Source organism: Penicillium daleae (assembly GCF_028827525.1).
Source record: "Penicillium daleae strain IBT 16125 chromosome Unknown utg000007l_segment0_segment0, whole genome shotgun sequence".
NCBI classification, from domain to species: domain Eukaryota; kingdom Fungi; phylum Ascomycota; class Eurotiomycetes; order Eurotiales; family Aspergillaceae; genus Penicillium; species Penicillium daleae.
In genome coordinates, this window is record NW_026623155.1 from 2174147 (window position 1) to 2200439 (window position 26293).

Consider the following 26293-nt stretch of genomic DNA (forward strand, 5'->3'; position numbering starts at 1 on the left):
CCCGACTGCACAGTCCTCGTCAAGGTGAGGCTGAGACCGAGGACATCGGCGTTGATTGAGTTTGGCAGATTGAGGTCTGATTCTGACAGATTACCAGGAATTAGATCGAGCAGATGGACGCTCTGCCCAGCGCTCTTGAGAGTTGGTTGGAAAACATCCCAGTCCTCGTAACTCGGCAGCATGTTGGGTGTCATGCCCGATGGCAGCAAGGTGTTCGTGATCGGCCCCGGCCAGAGGCTGGCCGTCATTTGCTGTTGTGAACTGGTCCAGGAGAATGTGAACAAGAATATGACACCCTGTCCAAACGGTGCCGTCAGTTCAAAGTCGATCTCGAATCCCTGGACGGAGTGGTCTGCCGCCAGATCGAGAGTGACACGGCGAGGCGTAGGGATCCAGTCAGATTTGAGGTACTTTGCAATATCCGTCGTGATTCCCATCTTGCCCTCTATCCAACGCAGGTAGGGCTCCAATACGTCCAGCGGATTACACTCCACCACTATCCTCATCGTCCCGTCGTCGAAGTTGTAGACAAGCGTGGCGTCAACAGTCGGATCGGTGGTACCTCCAGACTTCAGCGCAAGCTCGATTGAGAAGGCCAGCTGAGACTGACGTCTGATAGCCACCTTGCCGGAGCTGGAGTTTGTAAACGTGCCCGACTTTCGAACGATGATCTTTGCCGAGTGGACGACGAGGTTGAGTGCCGCAAACAGTTTGCTGTTGAGAGGATCCGTTGGCGTCGAAGGATCGATGCCGCTGACATTGAAAGCCAGACGCAGCACCGGCTCGTAGTCCATGCCAGGCATGAACCACAACGCATTCCGATGACCCTGCTCCGCTACCGGCGTCAACTCAAGACCTATGGCCGAGGCTCCGGCAGCGAGGAAGGCTGGCACAGGCACTATCAGTTCGTTGCAGACCGCCTTGAGCGTCGTGGTCGTTGAGCCGGTGACGCCGGCCAGCCCGAAAATGAGCATGTCGTCGGAGTAGAGTACAGGAGAGGCGGTGGACGGAGGAATGGTAGGTAGCACGGCAAGCGGGAGGCCGAAGACCCATGGCGTCGCGTCTGTGCTGAACTCGAGCTGGCAGCCTGCAAAGCCGAGGTTGAGGCTCATCTCGGTGATGCTTGAGGCGGTTCCTTGGAGGGTGAATTTCTGAATGCCGTAGACCGCGTCCAGCCACTTGTATAGCTCGTCGGTGCTCAGAACCGCGACTTCTTGGCTTGGCGATGTCGGAGCTGCTTCAACGCCTATCCAGGCCATGTGGAGCCTCGAGACGAACCCATCTTGCAGGCCGGTGAGATCGCCCGCTCTTGTTGAGGGAGTGTAGGTCCTGCTGCTGCAGTAGAAGTAGCCCGTGGGCGGGATTGACGGCTTGTCCCCGTCCGACAGTGTCAAGTGTTTCATCGCTCCCTCCAGGGATTGACTAGCAAGTGTTACGGGTACCCAGCCGCCTTCGTCGTCCTCGTCAGGATCCAACTCTGGCTCCTGAAGGAAGCCATCCCCGGCGATATCAATCACGGTCACAGCATCTGCCTCGCTCGGGCCACCGGGTTGCCAGTGGGCCGCGAGCGGGAAGGCCTCCCACACAACTTGCACCTCCTGCTGCGACAGCTTCCCACCGTTCACCCCGATCCGTCGTCCGTTCCAGTCATACGAACCGGCAATGTCGTTTCCATCAGCCTGCGACTCGACTCGGACGCAGGACAATGATACTTTTTGAATCTTTGCTGTCAAGGTTGGGCCTGCCCAGATGCAGGCGTTCATATGCGTGCCTGCAGGATAATAGGGTGGTGTGACGGGCGACAGGAACCGCCACATGTTCGCACAACTAGTTGCAGCAATGTATCGTAGTTGCGCTTTCCAATCGCTGGGCTGTGCAAAGTAGTCGGTAAGGACGTATACCACTCCCAGGGCCTTACCTTTCTCTAGTGCAGTACACACTGCCCCTAGGGCAGTCCGGTAGGCCTTGTTCTCGGTCGAATTACTCTCGAATGCGTCTGTCGAGATTCTCGAAAACACCTTGCCATTCCGGACTTGTATGGGAATCACGTACTGCCCGGTCTTGTCTTTTCCAAACCAGTACGGATAACAAGTGGAGTACAATTGCGGGACATCTTTCCCGGCGCTCAAGATCGACCGGAGAAGGGCATGGTAGTAGAAGTAGAAAAGAAGTTCCCATCGCGGATGGCCGTGCGCCGCACCTGCGCTAATGACAATGTTGTCTGGCTCCCATTCCGTAAACATAGAGACGGGGAAAGACAAGGCGGAACCGTGATGGCTTGCCTTCACGTTCTTCACCTTGGTAGTTCCAACCCATTTTACGATACTTTCCTCCGTTTCGTACTCGGAGTCACCCGCAAAGTAATGAGAAACGCGCGGCGGAGACGTTGGCCAGATGATGGCCGTGGCGATGGACGAGGCATTCGTGCCGCTGTCATGTTCGTCGACGAGGCCGAGTCCACGCTTGGGGAGGGGCAATGTTTTGCTGCCCGAGCCGAGGCAATACATTCCCGGAGCGTCGGGCCATGGTGATGCAGGAGTGGTTGCTTTATGCTTCTCGAGTAGCAGTGTTGGCGATGTGAGGTCCGTCGTGTCCACTTTCTTGCCGACGAAGAAGTCCATTCCCAGAAGATCAGTATAATCGAGCTTAGCGATGAAGCTAAGACCAGCTATATCGCTTCTCGGTTTTTGGCCCGTCCAGAATGTGACTTTGACGTATTCTTGGTTAGAGAGTTGGTCTTTGGACCATCGGCTGACCGGAGCTCCTTTGACAAGGGTAGCCTTTGAGGTCCCTTTGATCTTGTCCCAAACTGGCGCGTAGAAAGTTGTCAGTGGGTGAGCGCGCCCCGTGGCATCTCCATACTTGAAGAATGATATCTGGATGTCGTTGACTGCAATCGTCCCATTCGCCGACACGGTCCTGGAGACATCTCCCAAAAGCACTTTGGCAAGACCATCGTCTAGTAGAATGTGAGCAATGCCAGATCCAGGCTCGGCCACAGAGCCACTCACAATGGTCTTTATCCCAGTGCGTGACGAGCACGGCATCAAACTTGGTGACTCCTTTGGGATTCTCCTTGGTAGTGAAGTCGAAGGCTCCCGGGAGGGAATATATGAGTTTCAAAACATTGTCCGGTGCCTCGTGGGCATTGTCACCACCGTCGATCAGCACTGCAGAGAGCACAAACGGGTGGTTCCCGACGGGTTGGCCATCTGGCCGGTCTCCAGAAAGTTGAACCAAGAGATGGACAGCGGAATCGCCTGCCTGGACGTTGATGTGGAAAGACTTCACGCCATACCGGCTGTCACCCATGTTGGCGTGGGAAAGGCGTTGCTGCGATGAGTTTCAAGTTTTGCGACTCTGCTTGAAACGGACGATGCCGTGAATGGATGTGATGGAAGAATAGGAATCGGTCCTTCACTATTTGGGAGTGAAGTCGGCAAGGAGGCTGTTGACAGCCAGGATGTTGTCCGCGAAGAGCGCGATGAAGGAGCTCGTGGGTGATCGCTCTCCCACTATTCACGCGCGAGATTCCTACTTCTCCGCGCCCAGCCTCAGCAGTTTGCCGTTCGCAGTCCACCAAGTTTCGTAGGCGCCTCTAACCTGGCTGGCTGCCCGTCCGTAAGTTGTCTAGCTGCTCTCGCAGACCAGGAGCTGGAGACAGCAATCTCCTGTCGCTTCCAGGGTAAAGCTGTGAACCAAGCCGACATGCATCTCTCAGCGCCAGCTCCTGTACCGCCTCAGCTCGGATGCAGCCCGGTACATATGAAGCCAATCATCGTGGCAGATTGGCGATCAGACCAGCCCCTAGGCCAGCCGGATTAGATACCAATGAGTTATGATCTCACCGTCTCGTTCTATCCGGTGATCCACGACGTCGTTTCGGGGAACTCCCCACTGTCTTGTGGATGGCTGAACGTCTGTTCATGTTCTAGTTCCGGGCGGGGTCGAGCTCCACGAGTCAGCTGGCGGTTAAGCCTCAGCAGTTTGCCGTTCACAGTCCACCACCAAGTTTCGTAGGCGCCCCTAACCTGGCTGGCTGCCCGTCCGTAAGTTGTCTAGCTGCTCTCGCAGACCAGGAGCTGGAGACAGCAATCTCCTGTCGCTTCCAGGGTAAAGCTGTGAACCAAGCCGACATGCATCTCTCAGCGCCAGCTCCTGCACCGGTACTTATGAAGCCAATCATCGTGGCAGATTGGCGATCAGACCAGCCTAGGCCAGCCGGATCAGATACTAATAAGTCATGATCTCACCGCCTCGTTCCATCGGGTGATCCGCGACGTCGTTTCGGGAAACTCCCCACCGTCTTGTGGATGGCTGAACGTCTGTTCATGTTCTAGTTCCGGGCGGGGTCGAGCTCCACGTGTCAGCCAGCGGTTATGCGTAGATGCATCAGTATCAGCAAATCGAGGTATCTGGATATAGCAATAGGAGCCACGCCTAGTCTGGAGTGTGGACGCGTCTGGGGCAACCGAACCAGCAATGTGGACCGAACGTCCTGCAAAAAGCCATACTGGAGTACTTGATGATACGATTGTACAAACCAGTTGAAGATCGCGTCGTGTTTCTCTCGCCGTTGTTGTCCGACTTCAAGATATCTCCGCGCCTACCGCTCTGTCGTCAACCACTCTGTCGCCAACCACTCTGTCGCCATGAACCTGCTATTTTCGGACGCGCTGCTTTTCCTCTCATCCGCAACCGCGACCGTCCTCAGCGTCGTGTCCTTCGTCTTCACCATCATCGCGCTGACCTCGCCAGACTGGGCCACCCAGGCCCAGTACGACGTCGATCCCTTTCATCCGTCCATTAACACGCGCAACCTCTCGGCCGTGGTGTCTCGCGGGCCGAGAAAGCAGTGCACCTTCCAGCGGAATGAGACGGACCCCGCGGCGCCGTGGTTTACCACCTGCGACCCGGGTGGGTGCCAGGCCGGCGACCTGGCGTGGTGGTGCCAGCAGCAGGACGTCGGCTCCAACTTGCTCGTCGCCGGCTGCGTCCTGGCCGGCGTGGCCTGCGTCTACGCCATGCTCGCCCTCGCCGCCATGCTTCCCCTGCTGCCCGGGTCCGAGCCCGGCGCCAACGGAGAGTCGGGCGCCGAATGCACGCGGCGAGTGCGGGCGCCGGCTTGGCGGCATCGCCTCAGTAGCTGGCGGCATCCGGACCAGGAGCAGCGGTTAGGATTCGTCCTCGCCCGCGGATTCCTGTCCATGATGCTTGTCCTGTCCATCGCTACATTCGCCATCGGAACTCTTGTCCTGTCCGAGCTGCTCGTGAATCAGCAACCTCCCGATAGCGACTTCATCTCGAGCGCGCCGAGCGTCATCACTTCGGATCACTGGATGATCGGAAAGGCCGTCATCTATGCGAATCTTGGCTGGCTGCCGAATCTCGTCGCTTGGCTCTGCCTGCCCAGCGTCGAAATGGTCTTTGTAAGATCACATCGGAGACACGAGGAATCCCGGCGTCATATTGTCAATGTGCGTAAGGGGGGCAGAACAAATGTCGCATGAGACCGAGCTCGATAATCTCCAAGTAAAGGCTAATATTCGGAATAAGAATTCGCTCTTGAAGGGACTCGAGGCAGAGGCCGTGCTGTGGATTTCTGGCGATAATTGTCACGACTTGGTTTTGGTTGCATGGAATACATGATAATGCGCTCATTCAATCTTATTCATTCTGGACCATAAACCCTTAGAAATAGCTCCTGTACCTTCAACTTTGCCCTGTCTGGCATCTCCTTTGTGCGCGGTACATATCCGTGGCTACCAACCCGGCTCCTCAAATGCTATTAAACAGACATGCCAGTCATTAATTCCCACATGTGGTTCAAGTTCGTTCCACAAGCCTGGAATCTAAAATTCTGTCCTTGTCCGTCAGCGAACTCAACTTGGTTTCCCCTCTGGCGACTCCAGTGGCGCCGTCTGACGAAGGTAGCCTTCGACCACCGTGTACGGCGAGTCCTCGAATCTCGGTCTCCCATCGACGACACCCACGCCCAACGCCACATACGGCGGCGGATCGACCTGGATCTTGTCCCCTACGCCGCGAACTGCCCTGCCTCTCGAGGCCGCCTTCGCGTCCGACGACGGCGGCGGCGGCCGGTATGGCTGCAGCCACGCCCAGCCGGCCTTGCCCACGCTCGGCACCGCGACCTGGCTGCCCGGCAGGACGGCGTCGGCGGCGTCGGCCGGCTGCAGCACGTGCTTGGCCAGGTCGTCGCTCCACGCGGGCACGTCGGCCGTGACCAGCAGCGGGCCGACCTTGAAGAAGGCCGTCATCTTCTTGAGCGCCCGCTCCGTCGTCCACTCGGGCAGCTTGAGGGCCTGGACCGGCAGCAGGTCACTGTACGCGTGGACGGCCGTGAAGGGGTCCATGACGCAGGCGACGACGCCGAGGTTGGCGTTGCGCTCCGCCGCCACCGCCTCGCGCGACTTGAGCGCCGTCCCGCCGTTGGTGTCGTCGGGGTTGACGAGGACGTCGGGCGAGACAAAGGTCGCCGTCAGCACGGGGAAGTTGTCGGGCGCTATGCCCACCGTGCCGGCGAAGCCGACGGTCGGCCAGAAGGTGAAGATGGTGCTCATGTCAAACGCGCCCGTGTTGTCGTCGTTCTTCAGCGGCTTGAAGAAGCCCACGAGGCCGTCGTACGCCCGCGTGGCGTCGCCGAGCTGCATCTTGAAGCTGTACTGAGCTTGTTTCGGATCTGGCTTGGGCGTCTTGGCTGGATCCCTTCCGGTCGGTAGCATAGGAGTCGAAGGGGGTAAGAGGTAGCGGTCTTCGGCCAGGTCGTTGAGGACCGACTCATTCTGCAGCGCCGGCGTCGACAGCTCGAGGCTGAAGCCGGCATTCGTGAGGGCCAGTGGCTTGCCGACGATGCTGTTCAGGTACTGCGCGTACGATCCCGGCGCCGGCGGCAAAAAGGCAAATGCGTCGTCGATCATGGTGAAGAAAGCTTCCAGATAGGCATCGTTGCCCAATTGGACAATGAGGTCGTCCAGCTGCTTCGGGACTTTCTGGGCTGCTCCCTTGGCGAACGGCGACCAACCCGGCGATACGGTATCCTTGTTGATACCTCCATGAACCACCTCGCGGTAGAAGGTCCCGTCTGGCAGAAAGAGCTGAAGAGCATACTCGACGTAGTTGATGACGGCCCAACCCCAGATGGGGCTCTCCCAGTCGTATGCCGGGCGCCACGTACTGGTGTTCTCGGGGTCCTGTACGACAAAGTAGGAATTAAGCCGCGCCGGCTGGTTGATAGCTGGAGTAAATTGAATAAACTCGCATGCTGGGGGTTCAAGTCCCGGGGCCACGACATTTGGCGTATTCGTAGCGTTTTCCTGGCATATGTAGATGTCGGACAGGGCTGGTGCGACATGCGGCAAGTTTGCCATCGGCACCGGCTTAGGATCCAGAGCACAAATGGCCTGTCCAAACTTGTCTATGACGTTCAGTGCTGTGAGACGTAGCTGGCCGTGCGTGACAGGCTTCAGAGGAGAAACACTGGCTGACCCGTCGTAGGTAACGGCAGCAATACTGCGACCGTAAGGCGTGACGTGTGTTTCAGCATCCTGCAGCAAGATTTCGTCGCTTCCGATGCCCGCAAGCTTACTTGCTACCACAGCTGCGTCCATGGCAGTCAATGCTTCTCCGGGCGGTCGCTGGTTCGGCTTAATGTGCGTTCCCTGGACTCGGGTGACAAGGTGGTCCGTGATCCCACTGAGAGGATGCGACAGATACTCCAGCTGGCCGATATTCTTCAGGAGAAAGTCCCTGTCGGTTTTGGTAAGATGCTGGTCGAGATCGGCCGGTTGCATGTTGCGAAACAGCTGGGTCACGGCCGATTTGAGAGAGAAGCTGGGTTGCGGGAGAAGGAGGATGCGGCCGGAGACTCTCCGAACGTCGTCGACCTTACCCATGAGGTCAACTCCGGAGCGAATGCCGTAGCGTAAAACATTCTGTGCCGATGCCGAGTCATTTTGTAGCCGGGCAGACAGGTCGAAATCGTCAAAGGGAATGTGAAAGTAGTCGGCCTCCCATTCAACGAAAAGAGGGAACCAAGGCTGCCCGTACCAACGATCACGCCATGGAGCCGTTGTTGGTGGCGCATTATCGGGGTCTTTGGGACCTTGGTCGTGATACAATGGTGCGTACTTTCCTGGCGAGGGCTGTGTCGTTGAAGTTTCCAAGGCCCGAAACTCTCGCAGGAGGCTGGTCAGCGTGGCTCCCAGGCCCTGTGGGAGCTTGGAGACGATGGTCTGGACCAAGCCGTTCCCGGTGGTGGGTTTGTCGAAATCGCTCCAGGACGAGTCCGTCGACACATCGTACTGAGGTAGCTGGAAGTCTAGGCGAACAATAAGACTATCGAGATAGTCTGCCGGCCATCCAGCCTCGATACCGCCAATCATCAAAGTCGGGTCCTTCTTTTGATAGAACGAGGGAGACGCGCCCTGCTCCAACGGCAGGCCCTTGCTCAACCTCGACTGCTCAGTGACGAGCCACGCAATGGAGCTCGTTGGGTCCTGTCCAGGGAATCGGCCTAGCAACATATTGATCCGGTTGACGAGAGGCGCGACACGAGACGTGGCAACCGTTGCGCCAACGTCGACGGGGTTACCAAAAGCTCCGCTGACGTACTTCCACCAAACGGAGAAGAGCTGCCATCGAAGGAATCGGAGAGTCCGCATGGCGTTGTCGAGGGCGAATTGGGTCTTGTACAACAGCTCGAGGGTCGTCTTCTGGGTGTCAGTCGGCTCCGCGCCGTTGTCAGCGCCGCTCATGTGCCAGACTGTGCCGCCGTCACTCCGCTCATATCCATGGTTGTAGAGCAGGTCCTTGGCTTCCAGCTGGGCGTCGACCCCATCGTCTTGTGTCAGCAGCAGCGTCTGAATTGCCCAAAGGTCCGTCTCCAGCTCTTTTATAGTGCCAGTCTCAGTGTCTTTGTGGGCACCTACGTACGTGATCAACGCATCCGTTGGCGTCGAGCCTATTGCGACGGGAATGTTCGGTTTGTTCTTGGTCAACTGCGCGGCGGCGTCTCGCGCAGGAACGACCGCGGGAGACTGGTCCGCGATCCAGGTAACATCGTAGACGGCACCATGGCAGAGCGAGGCTGTAGAGTCCGACGCTCCCATCCAGCTGTCAACTGGGCCGCCCTTTCCGGCATCTGGAACGTCCATCATGAGAGCGTTGATGCGGATTTGGTGGGTTGTAGCAACATCCGCGGGAATGTAGAACGGGTCTTCGGTGGGATCCGCATGCCATCCGATCACGTAGTAGCTGGCTTGCGCATGTTGCATCACCGTCGTTTGGCCAGAATCAGCTTGATAGGTGAAATCATCGAGCAAGCTGAATACATTTGAGTTGTGGGGTTGGAAATCAGCAAACAGATGGTTGGAAGAATTCAGCAGCGTGAGCGGCTTGATTCTATCCCGAGGCTTCTTGGGATCATCTTCGCCCCACGCCGTGATGTCGGTCTTTTTGCCGATGAAGACTTCGGCCTGCTGGACCACATCACTCATGGCATTCACCCGGGACGGCGCTGAGGAATATGTCAGTTCGTGCGAGAGGGACAGTGGTTCTGATGGTTGAACTCACCGACGAATGGCGAATACTTGACCTGAAGATCATCATCTGTTGGGATGTCGTCCAGATCCCATTTTCGGTCACTCTCAACGACCCAGGCTCGGCATTGGACTCTCTGCCCTTCAGCTGGAGATAGCGCTGGCTTGACGCTGGCTGGGTCAATGTGGCGAACGACGAGCCATCTGGTAGGCACCGCCCGAAAGTCCGGTGCCGAGTAGTCGGGAGTTCCCTGCTGGTTTGTTGGAAATCCTTGCTTCTGCTTCCTGTCCTTGGCGCCATCCGCCTTCGTCGCTGCCGTGCCGGAGCGGTAAGCTCGAGGAATGACCCATGATATATAGGCTCCGAATCTCTGTGAGAGGGGTGCTTCGGTTCCCAGGTTTCTTACGCGGCTATTGTTCTCTCTAGGGCTGGTATAGTGCAGGTCAATGTGATCCAGCAAATCGCTCTGGATCGTTTGCTGATCGAGGCGGAGGAACGTGTAGTTGGGTTGTGTAATAGGAGCAATCTTGGCGTTTGGGTCATCGGCAACCGCTTCATTCAAAATGAAGGCTTGAACCTGCATCGGCAGACAGACATTTGAGGGGGAAGCCATTTGATGGTGATGTACACTTGTCAATGCTCCCTTGACGGCATTCGCAAACGATCTGGAAATGGTGAAATATCGCGGGTAAGATGCCAGACTGAGCCGTGGAGTCACGCTGAAGAGACCGTAATAATGCGTTTCAACTGCAGCGATCTTACCAAGAGTCAAAGACGCCGCAAACGCGAGGGTGAGAAAGACAACTCCGGGGTGGTCGGCTTTGTTGGTTTGTTGCAACTATTCGTTGCGAACACTGGCTAGCTGGAATCAAGAGTCGAGGATCGAGATCATGGGATGGATCAGCCTTTGAAGGCTTATCGCGGCAGTCCGTTTGGCCAGCAGCAAAGCGCCGGTACGAGGTCCAATGTGGTCATTCTTGAGTCGGCTTTCTTTGCCCGAGTTGTCTCTCCGTCACGAGATGGGAGCCCGTGCGTGCGCATGCTCCTCCGAAGTGACAACGCCAACAAATCAGGAAAAGAGATCCATGCTTCGAAGCCCTCTTGTCCTCGACTGACACCGTGAGGGCATTCATCACATAGTCTTGTCCTATTCCTTTCCAAGCCGACAGCATTTGGCAATGGGTCCTGCAAGAGTGCAAGCAGCGAGTCGCCAGACGCGATCACCCCGTCATCTTGTCCTGGGCAAGGGCAAAGCACTATGGACGGCACATAAAAATCAGCAGCTCCGTGCCTTGAGAGACGCTGCTGTCGATGACGATAATACTGGGGACGATGGTCCACCAAAGCTGCCTCCCGGCCAGGAACAGCTCTTCTCCCTGTACGCGCCTGCACTGGTAGCCGGCTCACATACGATCTCGGTCCTGCAGAGTATTACGCCGCCAGATGGAGCGACAGACAGCAAGCCGCTGCACTTGACGTCGTCCAAAGACTTCGACGTGATCGCGCCGAGATTTTGGCTGCCCACCAGCGACATCCACTCCGTCTACCCCCCTCAGGGACATGCGGATCACAACAATATTCTCCCGCACATGGTCTTCTCCGACGAGCATCTGCCGTGGGAGCGATCCGTGTCCACCAAGGTTGAGTCGCCGGAACGGAGCCGCATTCCCTGGCTTGCTCTCCTTGTCTTCACTCAGGATGAGCTGCGACTCAAACCCGAGGAGCTGGCCGGAGATTCACGCATCTTCCCCTCTGATGTCGTCCAAAGCACCACTCTCAGCGTAAGCATGACGCTGAACGACATCTGGAAAATGGTGGGCAAGAATACCGTTATTTCGCCCGTCATACAGGACGACCCGGTAGAGAAGATCGATCCGGTGACGGCGAGTACCAAAGCGGATTTCATTTTCGTCACAAAAGACCACATCGATGCCCTGTTTCGGTCCTACAATGACGACGGCTCCCGCAAGGTCGAAAGTGTTCCGGATCTGGTCAAGTATAAGTACCTGTCTCACGTGCGGAACATCAACACAGAAGGCATGACCAATGTCGGAAGCGTGGATGAGTTTGGTGAGGCTGTTGATCAGCTATTCAGTGTTGTGGTTGGGCATCGGACCGGCCCATGGAACTCGAAGTCACCTACGCCAGTTGTCGTTCACCTCGTCACTCTGGAAGGCGTCGAACCAAGGATCGACTTGTCCAAGCTACCTAGCGAGCCGGCTTCGTACGTGAGCTTATGCTCTCTCTACAGTTGGACGTACCAGTATCTGCCAAACGACTCGATCAACTTTTACGATGCCATGGTTCATCTTGGAAGCACATATCAACCCCTCAGGGCAGTGCCTCCGAAGCCATCGAATGACGCGAAGTCGGCAAACGTAGCCACCCCAGCGGCAACACAAGTGGCAGCTCGCATGAACGACGGCTACACACTAACTCGCTGGCGAGTGAAGTCTGGTGAAACAACCGCCGCCATGGTCCGGGGCCCCTTCGTTCCGACAAGTGTGCCCCGAAATCCGCAGGGCTGCCAGTCCACTTTCTCCACCGATCTCCAGATCCTAGACAGGCAGACCGGCATCATGGACATCTCGTACAGTCTGGCGTGGCAGCTCGGCAAGACAATGGCCATCGCCGACCAGGCCTTCACCGCCGCCGTTGCGAGACTCCGCGGCATCATCCACGACCGAGCGACACAGGCCCTCAAGGGCGTCGCACTGGGAGCCAGGCGAAAGACGGCCGTCGACGTCGTGGCCAACCTTCAGAGAGACGTGGCACTGCTTGGCAACCTCCACAAGAAGAGTGAAGGCCACACCTTGGATCCCGTGCGCAAATGGAAGCGGACATCAACCAAGCCTCTGCCAAAGCTTGGTTTCTTCGACCCAACTATCCAGGACAATTTTCTCGAAGAGGCAAAGAAGGTGGCCAAGCAGCTGGCTTCGAGTCTTGACGCCCCAGAGGACAATTACTGGTTCTATAATGAGCACAATCGGCCTTTCTCGACCGACTGGGCTCTCATGCTCAAGTGGATCCTCGACCGCATGTACTTCGTCGGTCTTCCAGCGCACTACCTCATCGCAGACCCTGCGCATCTTCCAGCCGAGAGCCTTCGGTTCTTTTCCGTCGATGCGAACTGGGTCGATGCTTTCGTCGACGGGTCCCTGTCAATATGCTGTCATCTTGAACCTCAAGACGATGATATTCGAACTGCCATCAAAGGGACAATTGAGGAGTTCCGCAAGACGCCGGACCCAGTGCTGGGCTACGCTCCGCAGATACCCACCTACGGGTTTCTTCTTCGGTGAGCAGTGGTATCTTGCCTTGCTGATGCAAACTTCACACTGACTTTGCTAGATCTGCTGTTGTCAAAATGTTCCCCGACCTCATCGTAAAGGCGCCACCTGCGACGGGCAGTCCACCCATTCGAGCCAAGATGGCAGCAATACTGCGCCAAGAGAACATTGACGAACAAGTCATGCTCGTATTACTTGACCGACAACCCGGAGATGGACTCTTGGGTGACTTGACCATTAGTCAGGTCAGTGGTTGCCTTATATCCTGCTTCTAATAGCCTCGCTAACGTCGACCAGCCTCCTCACCAGCAGTGCTTCGCCGCAGCAGTGAACGTTGGCCTCGACACCACCAACAATGAGAATCTGTTTGAAGTATCGTATGACCAGATTTACACCACAACAAACCAGCCGACCGGAGAAGCTCGGAAAACCAAGCTTTCTAGCCACAGATTCTACCAAGAGCCAGGCAAACCCTGCTTGGTGTTTGACTTCGACAGTAGAATGATGATTGTCCAGAACTATGCAGAGAACGTACTATCCACTGTTCAACAGTACCTGACGAAGGATCAGTTTTCCGACACGGTCGCATCTGCCGCTCTCATGGGCATCCAGCTGAACGATCCCACGTACCAGTTAAGCTTCGACCTCTCCCAGCAGACAAAGCTCACAGCCAGCACGGAGCCTGCAGCCGTGAGGCCTGTTGCTCCCAGCTCCGGCATGAAGCCTAAGAAGCCACGGCGGGTTCGCCAACCTCGAGACGCTGGTAGGGAGCCATCAGAACTCAGCACCAAGATATCCTATGCGATTCACAGCGCCGCTCGGAAGCATGCGTCCACGAAGACCACCGCCGAGCACCATCCTCGGGCCCCGGCGCCGCACGCAAAACTCCTCGGAGTCAGCTCGGCACCGGAACATCTCGGACCGTTGCGTACGACCCCCGCCGGCACGGTGCCCAGAATCCCCGGAGCGGCCCTCACGATCACCTGCAAGGTCCACGGCCAGACGTCGGCCACCATCGCCACCAACACGGGCTACAGCGTCGATCTCGTCTTCGCCGCGCAGATCACCGGTGACGTCCAGTGGCTGAACACGAACGGCTTCCTCTTCACCGGCGTCTTCATCTACCTCCCCATCTACTCGGCTCCGAGCAAGACGACGACAGGCACTTCTTCTACATCTTCTTCTTCTTCTTCGTCGTCTCCACCACCCGCGGCGGGCAAGTTCATGACCTCGTACCGCGGCAGTGGGTCGCGCATGCTGGCGAACCTGCGCTTCAACCCGCTGCTTGTTCCCAGCTCGGATCTGCTCTGCGCGAGCCTGTTCCCGCGCACGGCGAGCGGCGGCGTCGACCTGAAGGCCAGCGGCTTCGAGATGGGCTTCATCCTCAATGAGGTCGATATCGCGCCGTACGCGAAACCCCAGCTGCCGCTGAAGATTGCCTTCATGGAGAGATACGTCAACACGGCCGATCCTCAGCGGAAGCCGATCTACGTGAACAGCTCCTTCTTTGTGACGCTGGCCCCGTCGTAGTTAGACGAGGTGGCGGTGGATTCTTGCTCGCCAGATTGTAGGGGGGGGTAGTAAGGTTGTGTACCTCGTAGGAAGGTACTCTGCTGTATTCTGGCAATGATGTCCAGTGTCTAAGAGAAGTAGTGTCTGTCCTTCGCGAATCCGTCAGTTCAGAACCAGATCTGCAACGTCACGTGCATGAGAACATGAGCCCTTTAAAAGGAAAGGTCGCCGGTACTCCAGACTGCCCTTGATTGAAGTCGTCGGATCCCTAACCCTTTGCTCTTCGGTTTGACAGAGGATTGCCATTCCGGGCGGTTAGCTATCATTAGTCTTTGCTCCGATCGTACTAGCTTGGCAAAAAGCGACCTCTCCCCAAGCTGATATACAATAACGTTGCCTGCCACAAGCATTAAGTTTCGCGTCTGTCGAATTAATACTCTGCCGCGAGGGAGAACGCCATTTCCTTCTTCAGCTTAGAATTTCATCAAGCCCAGAATAATACGTACGATGCAGATACATGCATAGGCGGCCGGACTCAACCACAGATATCAGCTCCTCTATTTGATTGTTAGTCGGCGTCGTGGTGGAGGACAAGATAAGTGCGACACATTTGCTTTTACGGCCCAAATTATTCTGCCTCGCCCAATGAAGCTGGATGCAGGACAATACGTCAATGTCTGGATGCCCACACTAAGTTTGTTCTCATGGGCACAAACCCATCCTTTCACAGTCACTTCGTGGTCTCGAGGAAAACAAGCTACGTTGGACATCTATGTGAAAGCTCGGGGCGGTCTGTCAGCTACATTACTTGACCATGCCCGAAAGGCACTGAATGGATCAGTTTCGTTTCCTGCATTCATAACAGGCCGTCACGGAATCAGCAAATCGATCACCCAGTATCAGTGTTTTCTGCTGATAGCTAGTGGCTCTGGCATCGCTGCTGTGCTACCATATCTCAAAAAGCTGGTATATGGTTATAATACCTCGACTTGTCGTACACAGCGTGTGCACTTGGTGTGGCAACTTAAAACACTGGGTAAGGCCGTCCACTGTGTGTTCTTCAAGATGCTAACGGGTCAGACATGGCGATTCCTGCAGAGTCATCGGTGAACTGCTTGCTCAAGGATGACACTATAGCTAATGGATATGTACGTGAATCAGTCGCCATGGTTGCAATTTGCAAAGACCGATCTAATGATTCATGTAGATCCTTACCATTTCTATCTATGTCGAATCTGGAGAAATTGCGAGACTCGGTAACCACAGCCGGGCTTTTATTCACAAGGGTCCAGCCTATTACTACGACATCATACAAGCAGAGACAATGGGCAATTCACTCGTCGTCCAAAATTGGGATACGCAAGACGATATCCGCAAGACAGGAGCATCAGGTCGTTCAAGAGTTTACCTCCCATATTATTCTTCTGTCAAGATCAATCAAGCGGAATGGGGAGCTCTTTGCAGTCGAATAATGAGCCACCGACACTGACGGCTCAACACTTCAAAACGAGCCACGCACGAAGATGTCATCAAAGGGTGCATCGAAGAAGGGAGACCCTTCTTAAGAAGGCTCTTGAATACGCCACCCAATGCGATGCCGATGTCCAAATTGTCGTACGGGTAAGAAAGACGAGTCAGATCTTTACGTTGACTTCAAACACGAGAAGATGGCCGCTCTCTGCAGACCAGCTGGTGGGTGAAGCTCACCTTCAATTTCAAATACATACGTATAGGCTGACCAAACAAGGACTCAACACATCCACTGCCTATTAGAAAAACGATGGATGAACTTGCCAGGCAATACGAGAAAAGATCTGTCTTGGTAAATGAAAGCATCGCCTACTCAAATGATAATGGGGAGCAAAGAAGTGGAGATAACAGCATTTCAGATGCTCTTGTGGCATGAAATGTGACGGGCTAGCAATTTAGTTCAGAGAAGGCACGAGGCTTATCGTGAGATGATGTACCACTATAGTGGGGCATTCATACATAGCAAAATAAAATGTGATACCGAAACGATAGAATCACTAGTCAGATCTTCAGAAATTTAGTAGTCTTCATTCATGAAATCTCGCGCTCCCAGGAGGCGAAGTGGTCCCAGGACTCAGAACAATTCTCCTGGCAGTATGCGATAATGTCCCAGGAGGACCGGCCACATCTCCTGGGATTCAAGGAGGTCCTGGGAACTGGCAGATACGTCACTGGGAATGAGCTAGCTCCTATAAACGCTCATAGACTACTCGTGCATAAGCGCCTCGTTTTTGAGAATTCGGCAGTAACTAAATTGTCTTACTGTACAAGATCATGTCGCGAGTACAATATATCGAGCAACACGTTTGGAAGGAGACCGTTTTACCTAGTGCTATGCTTTTTAGACTCTGGTAAGTCTTAGGCGGCTCTTTATATAACCAAAACTCGTCACACAATCGACCCCTATAGAATTCTCAACGGGCTGAATATATCTAGTTCGAGTTCCTAGGAGTCTGGCTTAATTCATTCACGCTGTGGCGGATATATTGCTCGACCATGCTAGGTCTAGCGCCTTAGGTCGCCGTTTTGCGTCATGTGGTGCAGCGATGTGTTCCAGACCCATTCCAGAGCTCTAAAACTACGTCCCTCAGGGAGAAGACGAATGTTGTTCCTGGGATCTGGCACAGGATATTGAGCAAAGAAGATCAGGACAAAGAGAATTTCCGTGAATTTCCTTACGAAGCTTCGCTTAGTGGGAGTCACCAGTATTGAGAGGGTAAGTGAGAGAGAACGTAGTCACGAGGGATTTCAATTTCTCAAGCAGGATTGAAGGAATCGAGTCTATCGAAGTTGGAAAGTAGGATGCGTTATTGCAGCGACGTTGGAAGACGTCATCTGAACTAGACTCCCAGGAGCAAGTAGGGTGTAGCGCGGTTACCATCGGAGCAGGTAAAGGGCCCGAAAACAAGATGAGGAATGAAAGGGGCTGGTCTGGGGTGAGCGACAGGGTGAGCGCTCAGGGTGCTCAGTGAGCAACTCAGGGCCGCTCAGTGAGCAGCTCAGGGTCGCTCAGTGGGCTGCTCAGGGCGACGGGGTGACTAACTCAGTCTGGGCTCCGGGAGCCGATCGCTTCCCGAGGCGGCAGCCTTACCGTCACCAATATTACAAAATATAGAGATATATTTATCATAAATTACTATATCAATCATTTTTAGTGAGTCTAGGGTGTGTGCAACAGCGCTTCCGTCTCTCGCCTTGGTGACTCTGGAACAATGGGCTCTCAAGGTTGTTTCTAGAGACTGGTAGGTTCGTCGGTTGATTCGGTCGGTTGATACTGGAGAGTCTCTGATAACGAGTATTATAAGTATTGTACGCAGGGTTTATACACGCACTCTGTCATATAATCGCCATGGTTCACTCCGGGACCCCTTGTTAGAACTAGCTATCGAGCATCCCGCGACGGGTATTCGAATTAGAGTGAAGGTTCCGGAGATGACTGTGGCAATAGAAGTAAGCTAATTGCTTGGGTTTTATCTCTATACGTGCTGTGTGTTGAATGCCAGGGCTTATTCGGCAAGTACATCGAGCCCAGCCGAATGGGCCACTTGTGCAGATTCCCTCAGCCCTTTCGTGGTCAGTGAGAAACTGGACACCCCTCAAGCCATATTATCAAAGCCATATTGTCAAAACAATAATTGACGGCAATGTTTGAGGATGCTTCCCACGGTTCATTTTGTCTGGTGGTCATATTGCCGCACGAGGACTTGATACACTTCTTGCTTACAGAGGGAAATTCGAGGTTTTCAATAGGCATTTGAAGATGTTGGCCATGTGGAATCACGGTGTGGCCTCACTCGTATCATATGGTTCCCTCACCCTTCATACCCGTAGGAACCGTACCTTTTTTTTTTTTTTCTTTCTCTCTCGCTGTACATAGTTGAATAAAAGTGATGGAGATTTCCGGTTTCCATTATGGAGACTACCATAACCGACGACGTTCTCTGTTTGCCTCAGGCGGTTAGCATATAAAAGGCCCTCTTTGTGTTATCCTGCTCCTGGTTTTTGGAGATCTCTCAAGAAGGGGATTGGGTCTTGAGTCAGTCAGCAATTCTTACCCTCTACTGACTTTCGCGTTTTCCCTACGTATCTCACCATTTCTCCCCTTTTGTGGCTACGTTTCTGCGTACTCCATTGAAAGAATTCACTGTTCATTTGGTCAATCGTGTCTCATACTCTTTTCAACCCCCTCTCTGCCACTGGAGATACTGAAGATCAAAGTATGTAGGGTCTACTTTTGGCTTCTCGTCATGAGCTAATCGTGAAATGCTCTATGATCCCTAGACAACACGACGTCTGTTTTCAATATGGTTATTTGGACGGAGCCAAAAGCCTGCACTAACTGCGGCCTGATGGAAGAGGGTCACACTCGGAGAAATTGCCCGCAAACCAAATGCTTTCGTTGCAACAACCACGGCCACATCGGTGACGACTGCCCAAACACCGAGTGTATCTACTGCCGCAGAATGGGACACTGCAAATCCAAGTGTCCCAGGCTTGAGCGTAAAAATCGTTGCCAGCCTGCCTCCAAAACAAATGAAACCCCATCCATGGGAAACCTCCCAGCAGGGGCTACCCGCGTATCTCCTTCTCTGCCTTCGGATCCTCGTCCATTTCCACCTCAAAAGCGCGCGGGGGCTTGCCAACCCGCAGTTGATTACCAGTCAAAGCTTCTTCAACAGAACACCCAGGACACTACCATAGTCAGTTGTAAAGTGACTCAAGGAAACTTATCTGCTAACTCAGAATCAGAACTCGTGGGAGCTGACGCCAAACGTTATCTTCCCGAATCTTTACCGCACCATTTATCATTTGGCTTCGCGTCTCGCGACTGATCCCAATATCTATCTACAAAGACTGCCATATCAATCTGTGATTACGGGTCACGGAGGTCCAGAAAAGATTGCCCAGATGTTGCTGGAGTGGGTTGATTCTCATATTAGGACGCTTGAGGGTAGACTGCTTCGGACGGAGGAGTAAGTTTGACTTCCAGCTTTGTTATCCTCGATTCTGACATTTTCATAGCCTTCTCAGTGCGCAGGCACGTCAGAATAACATTTGGGGCCCAGATGGAGGTTATGTGGACATCGTCACTGACTTGAGGAACATAGAATATTGGCGTGCGTACCCCGGTCAGTCTAAGGACCCATCAGAACGTATCAAAATCCACAATCGACAAATTCTTCGCGGATCGACGAGTACATTGCACTACTATGTCATTTCGCAAGGACAAGGATATCGAGCAGCGAACTGGCTTAAGCTCTGGGAAGTTCCAAAGGGTCTCCAACTATCATCCGCCTTTCGAGCTGTGGCTCTCAATGTCCTAGAAATGACGATGTGTCGCGCCTTTCAATCACTCCCTGGAAGCATTTTAGAGGCTTACTATGGACCAAACGAGGATGGAAAATATTACTCCAATCTGGGATTGAATATTATTCCTCCTGTTCTCCAAGGTCTCTCTCTCGGGCCTTCAGCACGAAAATCCTTCTCTCTTAGCTTGAAAATATCAGCGGACCCCGACATCAAGAGGTGGCCCCAATTTCGCTACGAGTACGGAAAAAAGTTTGAGAAAACCCCAATCCGTTTTCAGCGATCCTTAATGCGATCCTCTGATTTCCATGCGCGTTTACAAGAAGCGGTTCAGCATTTCCGGCTAGACCAGTCCTTTTGTGGAAATGAGTCTCTACCACACTCGGCCTTAACCAAGTTCGAGCTTTTTGACCTGTTAAAAAGGAACTTGGATCCAACAGGGTTTCCCTGGGCCTCTCCGTACGGAAATTTCCAAGCGTTGGTTGGCTTCGTACTGGAGGATTATCTTGATACAGAATCAACAAACTCGAGCGTCACACAGATATCTATTCCGCGCCAATTCCAGGATAGTGGCTGGAACATGACAAACTCTCCTACCTGGGCTGCGAACCCTCTTCTGAGAGATTTGGCCCAAATGACGCAACCTTTCCAGTCTATCCAACAACCAGAAACAATCTCGTTCATTCAGATCAACCGAACAATTATCCAACATAGTGGATTACAGGTGATTCTTATGTGTGGACGCTCGGTGCAACACCTTGTTCTACCCGCAGGGTACAAGGAGACACGCCTTAAGCTAGAAGCGGGGGAGTTTGCTATGTTTCTCGACATTGAAAATGAAGCTATCAAACGGATCTACGTTCTGACACCCAATCCTACTGATGCATTTCTACTACGAGATTGGCGGAAGACCCACAGACTATCTGAGATCCTTCATTTCACATCGGCTATTACCCGCACTGGCGGCATTCCCCCCTACGCTGGTGATAATGGATGTGTCCTGACAAAGGCCATCCGAGATTACATGGATGAGTGGAAAGGGATTAAGGAACCGTTGACACTTGAATCCCTCTATCCAATGACTCGCCTTTGGCTTACACGCAGGGGGTTTGCGAAAGATGAAGACATCTCTCTCTTGCAAGAAACGGGGGGAGGGGGAGTCTTAGCCATGCAATCCTTATTCTGCTGCATGTGAGCCCGCGTCATACCCAAAGTGTCTCAACAACTTCTTCTATGAGTTCATTTCGCAGATCGGAGAAGCATCATTCCCCGAAGTTTGAGATTGACAAAGCCCAACTTGAAGCTGTTCGGGAGCTGTGTGACAAAATGAGAGAGAAGCACCCAGTTGATTCTGACCATCCTAGTGATGATTTAATCCAAGATATCAAAAGCAGGGAGGAAGAATTGGAAGATGATGTTGGGCAGATTGATGTTCTCGAAAGAGAACCCCTGGAAACTTCTCGAGTTTGTGTTGATGACCATGGAACCTTGGCTCTTGCAATTGAGACCTCAGTTATTCCATGGGAAAGGAAAAAGCCCCGTGCTAATGCTGGTGATCGAAGCTTCACCATAGGAGATAAAACTCGAGAAGAACTCTTACGAGGCCGCAAATATCTCGGAAATCGGACAGTCGGAAGGGTTTTTTTGTTTTGACAATACATTCGTGCATTGAGCTCTTCCTTCGTACGGAAGATCCCCCACAGGAAGTTATTGTGAAAGCGGAGATTGAACCACCCGGCCAGCGAAATCCAAACGTATGGGCTCAACAGACGCTCACGACGGATTCGGGGTCACGGTTGGCTTTTTGCGTTACTTACACAATGGGTACCGCGGAAATATCATCCTATGTGACTTCAAATCTGGTCAGAGATCTGTACAAAGCCAACTCTTTCGTTCACTGGATGGAGGGTGAAGGAGTCTCGGACATAATCGCAAGGCCAAGGCAGTTTGTTGTCGTTAGTTCATTGACCAAGACCCTTCCTCGAGGTATTCCAGAATCTGGCTCTTTCTACACGGACGACCACACTACCTTGATTCCTGCCAAGAAGTTCGAACCGCGCAAGAAGCGCAGAATGGATGAAGTATGAACAGAATTCCAGCTTCTTGATAGCCCTGCGGCAATGTGTTTGGGGGGTGGGGGGACGATCCTTAACCCGGACAAACGTAAAGAGTCGGGCTTGTTCAGTGGTGAGAAAACCACTTGGAGCGGGATCGTTCCATGCTGAATTCGATCGATGTGATGATGTTTATGTACCATCTAGAAATCAGTAGACCTCGAAAGGACTGTGGAGATTCTAAGACAGTTTAGCCAAATAGAATGATAGATCTTCTCAACGAGCCATCTTATACTTAGAGTGCATTTCGCCGCGTAAGCAGCACACCATGATGCTAAATACCATGTCACTACATAGGTGCATAGCTAGGCTTCTTGTAGATGGGAAGAAAATGGTCGCGATGGTTCATTCTGAATTGCTGGGCATCTTTGAATGGAGAGTATAATTATTCTTTTTATGCCTCTATATCGGGCCAGCGCTTATGATGCCAAATGGCAGGCGTATCGGCAACCCTGTAGGATATGTAATGCTGAGGTCGAAAACTTGTAGGCAAATTTTTTGAAACTCGACATCAACCGCCCGGGTGGTCTAGTGGTATGATTCGCGCTTAGTAAGCTCTCCCTGCAATCAACCAATCATCATCTATCAAGTTACTAACAGCTCCTCCAGGGGTTCACCCAAAGCATTGACTGCGCGAGGTCCCCGGTTCGATCCCGGGCTCGGGCCTTTCTTTTTTGCATTTTCTTTTTCTCTCTTTCTTCTCATTTTACTATGTGCCTCTCTTTTTTTTAATTTAGAGTTTTCCTTTTGTATCTAAACGGAATATTAGCGAAGGCAGGCTTAATAATCAGGTAATTACCTGACGTCCTATCCCTATAGTTATGATTTCCGATCATAGTGTAACGCAATAGCTCTGGTTGAAGGCCCCAGTAGCATAAAAGCGAATTTTATAGGTTATCACTAGCAGGGTTGATTCTTCCTAGCTGTATATGGACACCACTGATGTAATGCTATGATTAAGCAAGCGTATTTGGCTTAATAAATAGTTCTCTACCCACTAAGAAAAACCCATCGTTTACCAAGTTTCTCACAAGATTATATAATAGAGAGAGGGAATTGCTACAGGGATTATGGGCCTTAGTCTATTCACGTACTTAAGCTCCGAATAACTAATGGCTAGAGGCGCATGAGTCCCCGTAGGAAAGATCGGGTTTCGAGGACAAGTTTCGAACATGCGATATAGAAGTCCCTAAGGATCCACACGGGTGCCAGTTCCTAGTAGTCTGTGTTGGTCCATAAACTGTGACCTTAGTGGTCTCAAGGCGCCGGATTTCTCTCGATCTTGTCGTGGTCTCGTGTAGCTAGAATACTAGCTTCGCCAGGGTTGACTTATCAGTGTTTATGTTCGTCGGAAATAGAATGTGATTATAGGTGAAGACCTAGCCGGCTGTGTAGCACTTGTAGCCCTTTGGATCTTCGGAAGCCTTTCGAAGTTTGATAGCATTGATGTGGAGCCAGGTTGATTAGGGGGCTAGAGTCGCTTCCTCTAAGCTACCTAAAGAGATAACTATGTGCAATCCTGTTAGGATTGGCACTCTTAACGCTATGTGCGCTACTTATATCGGTCCCGGTCATGTCAGAACACTATTTTATGACATATTTGGTCTTTTGGCCTGTCCGGTTAGCGGGTCCGGCCGCGAGTCGTAACAAATCCTATGACCACGCAAAATGTCTTAGCTTGGTTCGGCAGCGTTACTATGATAATATTATTTATACGTGGTTTCTTTCTATATTGATCACAATTTTAAATATTATTCAAACTAGATTCAGCATATACCACCTATTGCGATTTAAAATTAGGTTTTATCGATCCTACCATAATGCCATTATAAAGACAGGGGGCCTAATGTCACCAAATGGGGGTTGGATGATTGAATGGCAATTAGTCTAAATGTCGGGCGGAGAAGTTTTTGCAATCAACTTGGCTTACATGCAATGGAGCTACAGGAACAGGATAGGATGATTGCAAATGGCAACGATCCATAGTCGAAAAGACCACTTTCATGCATAATCCCAATTCAATTGATTCTTGAGGTTTATTCTAAGGTCCTCGATTGCAAAAAGTATTTCATTCTCAAGCTTCTGTAGATATCTGACATAGCAGACATACGTTCCTTGCCAAGTAGACTGTATGAACATTGTCGAGAGGCCCTTCCGCGGCCGGGGGGTGGAGAAGAGACCCAAACAATACAAAGAGTGAAGTTATGTATGACATGCTTGACTAGCATCAAAAGCACTGCGGAATAATTGGAGATTTGATAGAGTCTTCATGAGGCCCCAGACATGGGCCTGCTGACCAAGCGATAAATGCAGTCAAATACTCCAACACGACTGACTTTCCTTCACAGCCACGGAAAGGTCAGCTATAAAGGACTCATTCTACTCGGATTGCTAATCTGTTGCCTACCTCGGTTAAAGGTAAAGGAAATGTTGTATATCAGGTGGAAAAGCATCAGTAGCACGGGTGACGATAGTTAGTTGCAGTCTATCGTGAAGTGCTTATACGCTAGATAGGGCACAAACTTGATATGGGAGAGACCAATAGTAACATAGACTGTAGTGTGCTTCACGCCTTCACCGAGCGATCTGGTAGCACATAGATTACGAATGATCTACTACATCTCACTACAGCCCCGTAAATTGTATGAATCTATCTTCGATGCTTGAAATTCGGGGAGGGTAATGTAAATCCCTTGGTCTGGTTAGAGATTTGTATGTTGCCTTGTTGATTAGAGAAGACCGTTGAGAATGGCCCTTTCTTGAAACTCTATTTATTACGCTTGTCAATTCTTTCCCTAGCCTTCAAGCTTTTAGAGAAATATGAATGTTGGTTTGCTTGTAATTGATTACCTACAGGCATGTAACAGAGGGTACCAGATTGGAGCCCGGATCAAGCTAATGGTCATATATGCCCGTCATGTTAATGCCTGTACTCAAGGACTCTAGTCGGATCCAACCTAGATTGCTTCTAAATTCTCTCTTACCTAACTTTGTATTGATTTGCAGCTTAACAACAGCGCCTATTACTTCATCAACCTGGCCGAACCAGTTCTCTATAAGTTACAACACACGGACCTACTCTTACGTCCACGACTATACATACCATCACTGTGGAGAGGTAGATAGACCAAAAAGAAAAACAAAGGCTGCCCTGACGCAGAAAACTTCATTTCTAGATGGCGAAAGCAAAAAGAAAGGCCCGAGCCCGGGATCGAACCGGGGACCTCGCGCAGTCAATGCTTTGGGTGAACCCCTGGAGGAGCTGTTAGTAACTTGATAGATGATGATTGGTTGATTGCAGGGAGAGCTTACTAAGCGCGAATCATACCACTAGACCACCCGGGCGGTTGATGTCTGAGGTGTCAAATTTTGCCTACATGATGGGACAATGCTCAAAGCATCGATGAAGTGAACAAGCCACAATCAATAATGAGCCATCTCAAGCAGGTTTTGATGTGTCCACCACAGACTAGGTTCAAGGAGGTCGAATGGCTGGCACAATATGACTGTACTAGAAAAGTACGCATTGAACTGGATAGCTCCAAACAAGGAGGGTACTGTGCGCAAGTCGACCACCTTTATCTGAGACATGTCCATGAGAACCTCACTAAGCCACCCCGACCACAAAGGTCCAACCGATAATGTTCCTAGGCCAGCTGTTATCAAAGGCTAGGAAGAACCACTGGGCAACAGAGCCGGAGATATTCTGTCTGGTTAGGCCCTGCGCGAATTCCGACATCTTATCGAGCGACTAAGCCAGCCACAGACCATAGCGGCTCAGTCGACATAGCGAAAGCAGCCTCGATGTGCTTCGCTGCTCTTGGCAGGCAAGACATGAGGTTGGCAGAGTCAGCATCCGCGCCATACTTCAGCAGCTGCCTAGCCTCCAATTTATCTTCAACTTGAGCCGCCACGGTCAACGGTGACTCGCTTTGATAGAAGGTATGAGGGCCGCTTAATATGTTCTCAGGTGCTGTACCAGGAGAGAAATGCATCAAACAGGTCCTTTGACTTCAGGCCCTTGGCTTGACCTTTTGCCCGTTCACTGTACCCTACCTGGCCTATTTGACCGATATGCTCCATTCTGCTGTTTCTGATCCTTACAAATTCCTCAATCTCTGGGTTGACATCATATTGTCGACCCATGCCCTGCTTCCCACAATTTTGAATGGGGCATTGATCTGAGACATCTTCTCTTGCTCCTGCTATGCGTTTCCCAGATCGCTAGAAAGAGCCTGAAGCTCTTCTTCTCGCCCCTGTCCTTCTTGGATGGAAGTATATGGCTTGAACGGTCTACCTGTACACGAAAACAGATGAATGCAGCGGGAAAGGCACAAGAACCATCATTCTATCAATGGCACATCAGACCAGCTCTCTCCTTGAATGACTGCATGATAACACAGCATCGTGCTCTTGCAATTCGTTTGCAAAATTTGCACACTCGTGGATTTTGACCTTGCAAGAATATCCAGCCGCGAACTG

At 52.3% G+C, this 26293-nt stretch overlaps 6 protein-coding genes across 6 annotated transcripts; all 6 read left to right on the top strand.

Moving 5' to 3' along the window:
• Window positions 1-180: 180 nt before the first annotated feature.
• On the top strand, window positions 181-1709 carry N7458_007957 (uncharacterized protein; the record flags this gene model as incomplete). Its single annotated transcript, XM_056911339.1, has 4 exons — window positions 181-458; window positions 620-936; window positions 1255-1293; window positions 1447-1709. The coding sequence occupies 4 exons, from the start codon at window positions 181-183 to the stop codon at window positions 1707-1709; spliced, it is 897 nt and encodes a 298-aa protein (XP_056764165.1).
• A 1754-nt stretch (window positions 1710-3463) lies between these two features.
• On the top strand, window positions 3464-3825 carry N7458_007958 (uncharacterized protein; the record flags this gene model as incomplete). The annotated part of the gene is made up of 2 exons (XM_056911340.1): window positions 3464-3560; window positions 3635-3825. The coding sequence occupies 2 exons, from the start codon at window positions 3464-3466 to the stop codon at window positions 3823-3825; spliced, it is 288 nt and encodes a 95-aa protein (XP_056764166.1).
• Window positions 3826-4652: 827 nt separating this feature from the next.
• On the top strand, window positions 4653-5510 carry N7458_007959 (uncharacterized protein; the record flags this gene model as incomplete). The annotated part of the gene is made up of 1 exon (XM_056911341.1): window positions 4653-5510. The coding sequence occupies one exon, from the start codon at window positions 4653-4655 to the stop codon at window positions 5508-5510; it is 858 nt and encodes a 285-aa protein (XP_056764167.1).
• Window positions 5511-8080: 2570 nt separating this feature from the next.
• N7458_007960 (uncharacterized protein) lies at window positions 8081-9356 on the top strand (the record flags this gene model as incomplete). Its single annotated transcript, XM_056911342.1, has 3 exons — window positions 8081-8140; window positions 8202-8303; window positions 8538-9356. The coding sequence occupies 3 exons, from the start codon at window positions 8081-8083 to the stop codon at window positions 9354-9356; spliced, it is 981 nt and encodes a 326-aa protein (XP_056764168.1).
• A 1380-nt stretch (window positions 9357-10736) lies between these two features.
• Window positions 10737-14378, top strand: N7458_007961 (uncharacterized protein; the record flags this gene model as incomplete). The annotated part of the gene is made up of 3 exons (XM_056911343.1): window positions 10737-12856; window positions 12910-13093; window positions 13146-14378. 3 exons carry the CDS (start codon window positions 10737-10739, stop codon window positions 14376-14378), a joined length of 3537 nt encoding a protein of 1178 aa, XP_056764169.1.
• A 4559-nt stretch (window positions 14379-18937) lies between these two features.
• On the top strand, window positions 18938-21784 carry N7458_007962 (uncharacterized protein; the record flags this gene model as incomplete). The annotated part of the gene is made up of 5 exons (XM_056911344.1): window positions 18938-19090; window positions 19140-19363; window positions 19413-20888; window positions 20948-21326; window positions 21371-21784. The coding sequence occupies 5 exons, from the start codon at window positions 18938-18940 to the stop codon at window positions 21782-21784; spliced, it is 2646 nt and encodes an 881-aa protein (XP_056764170.1).
• Between the last annotated feature and the right edge of the window lie 4509 nt (window positions 21785-26293).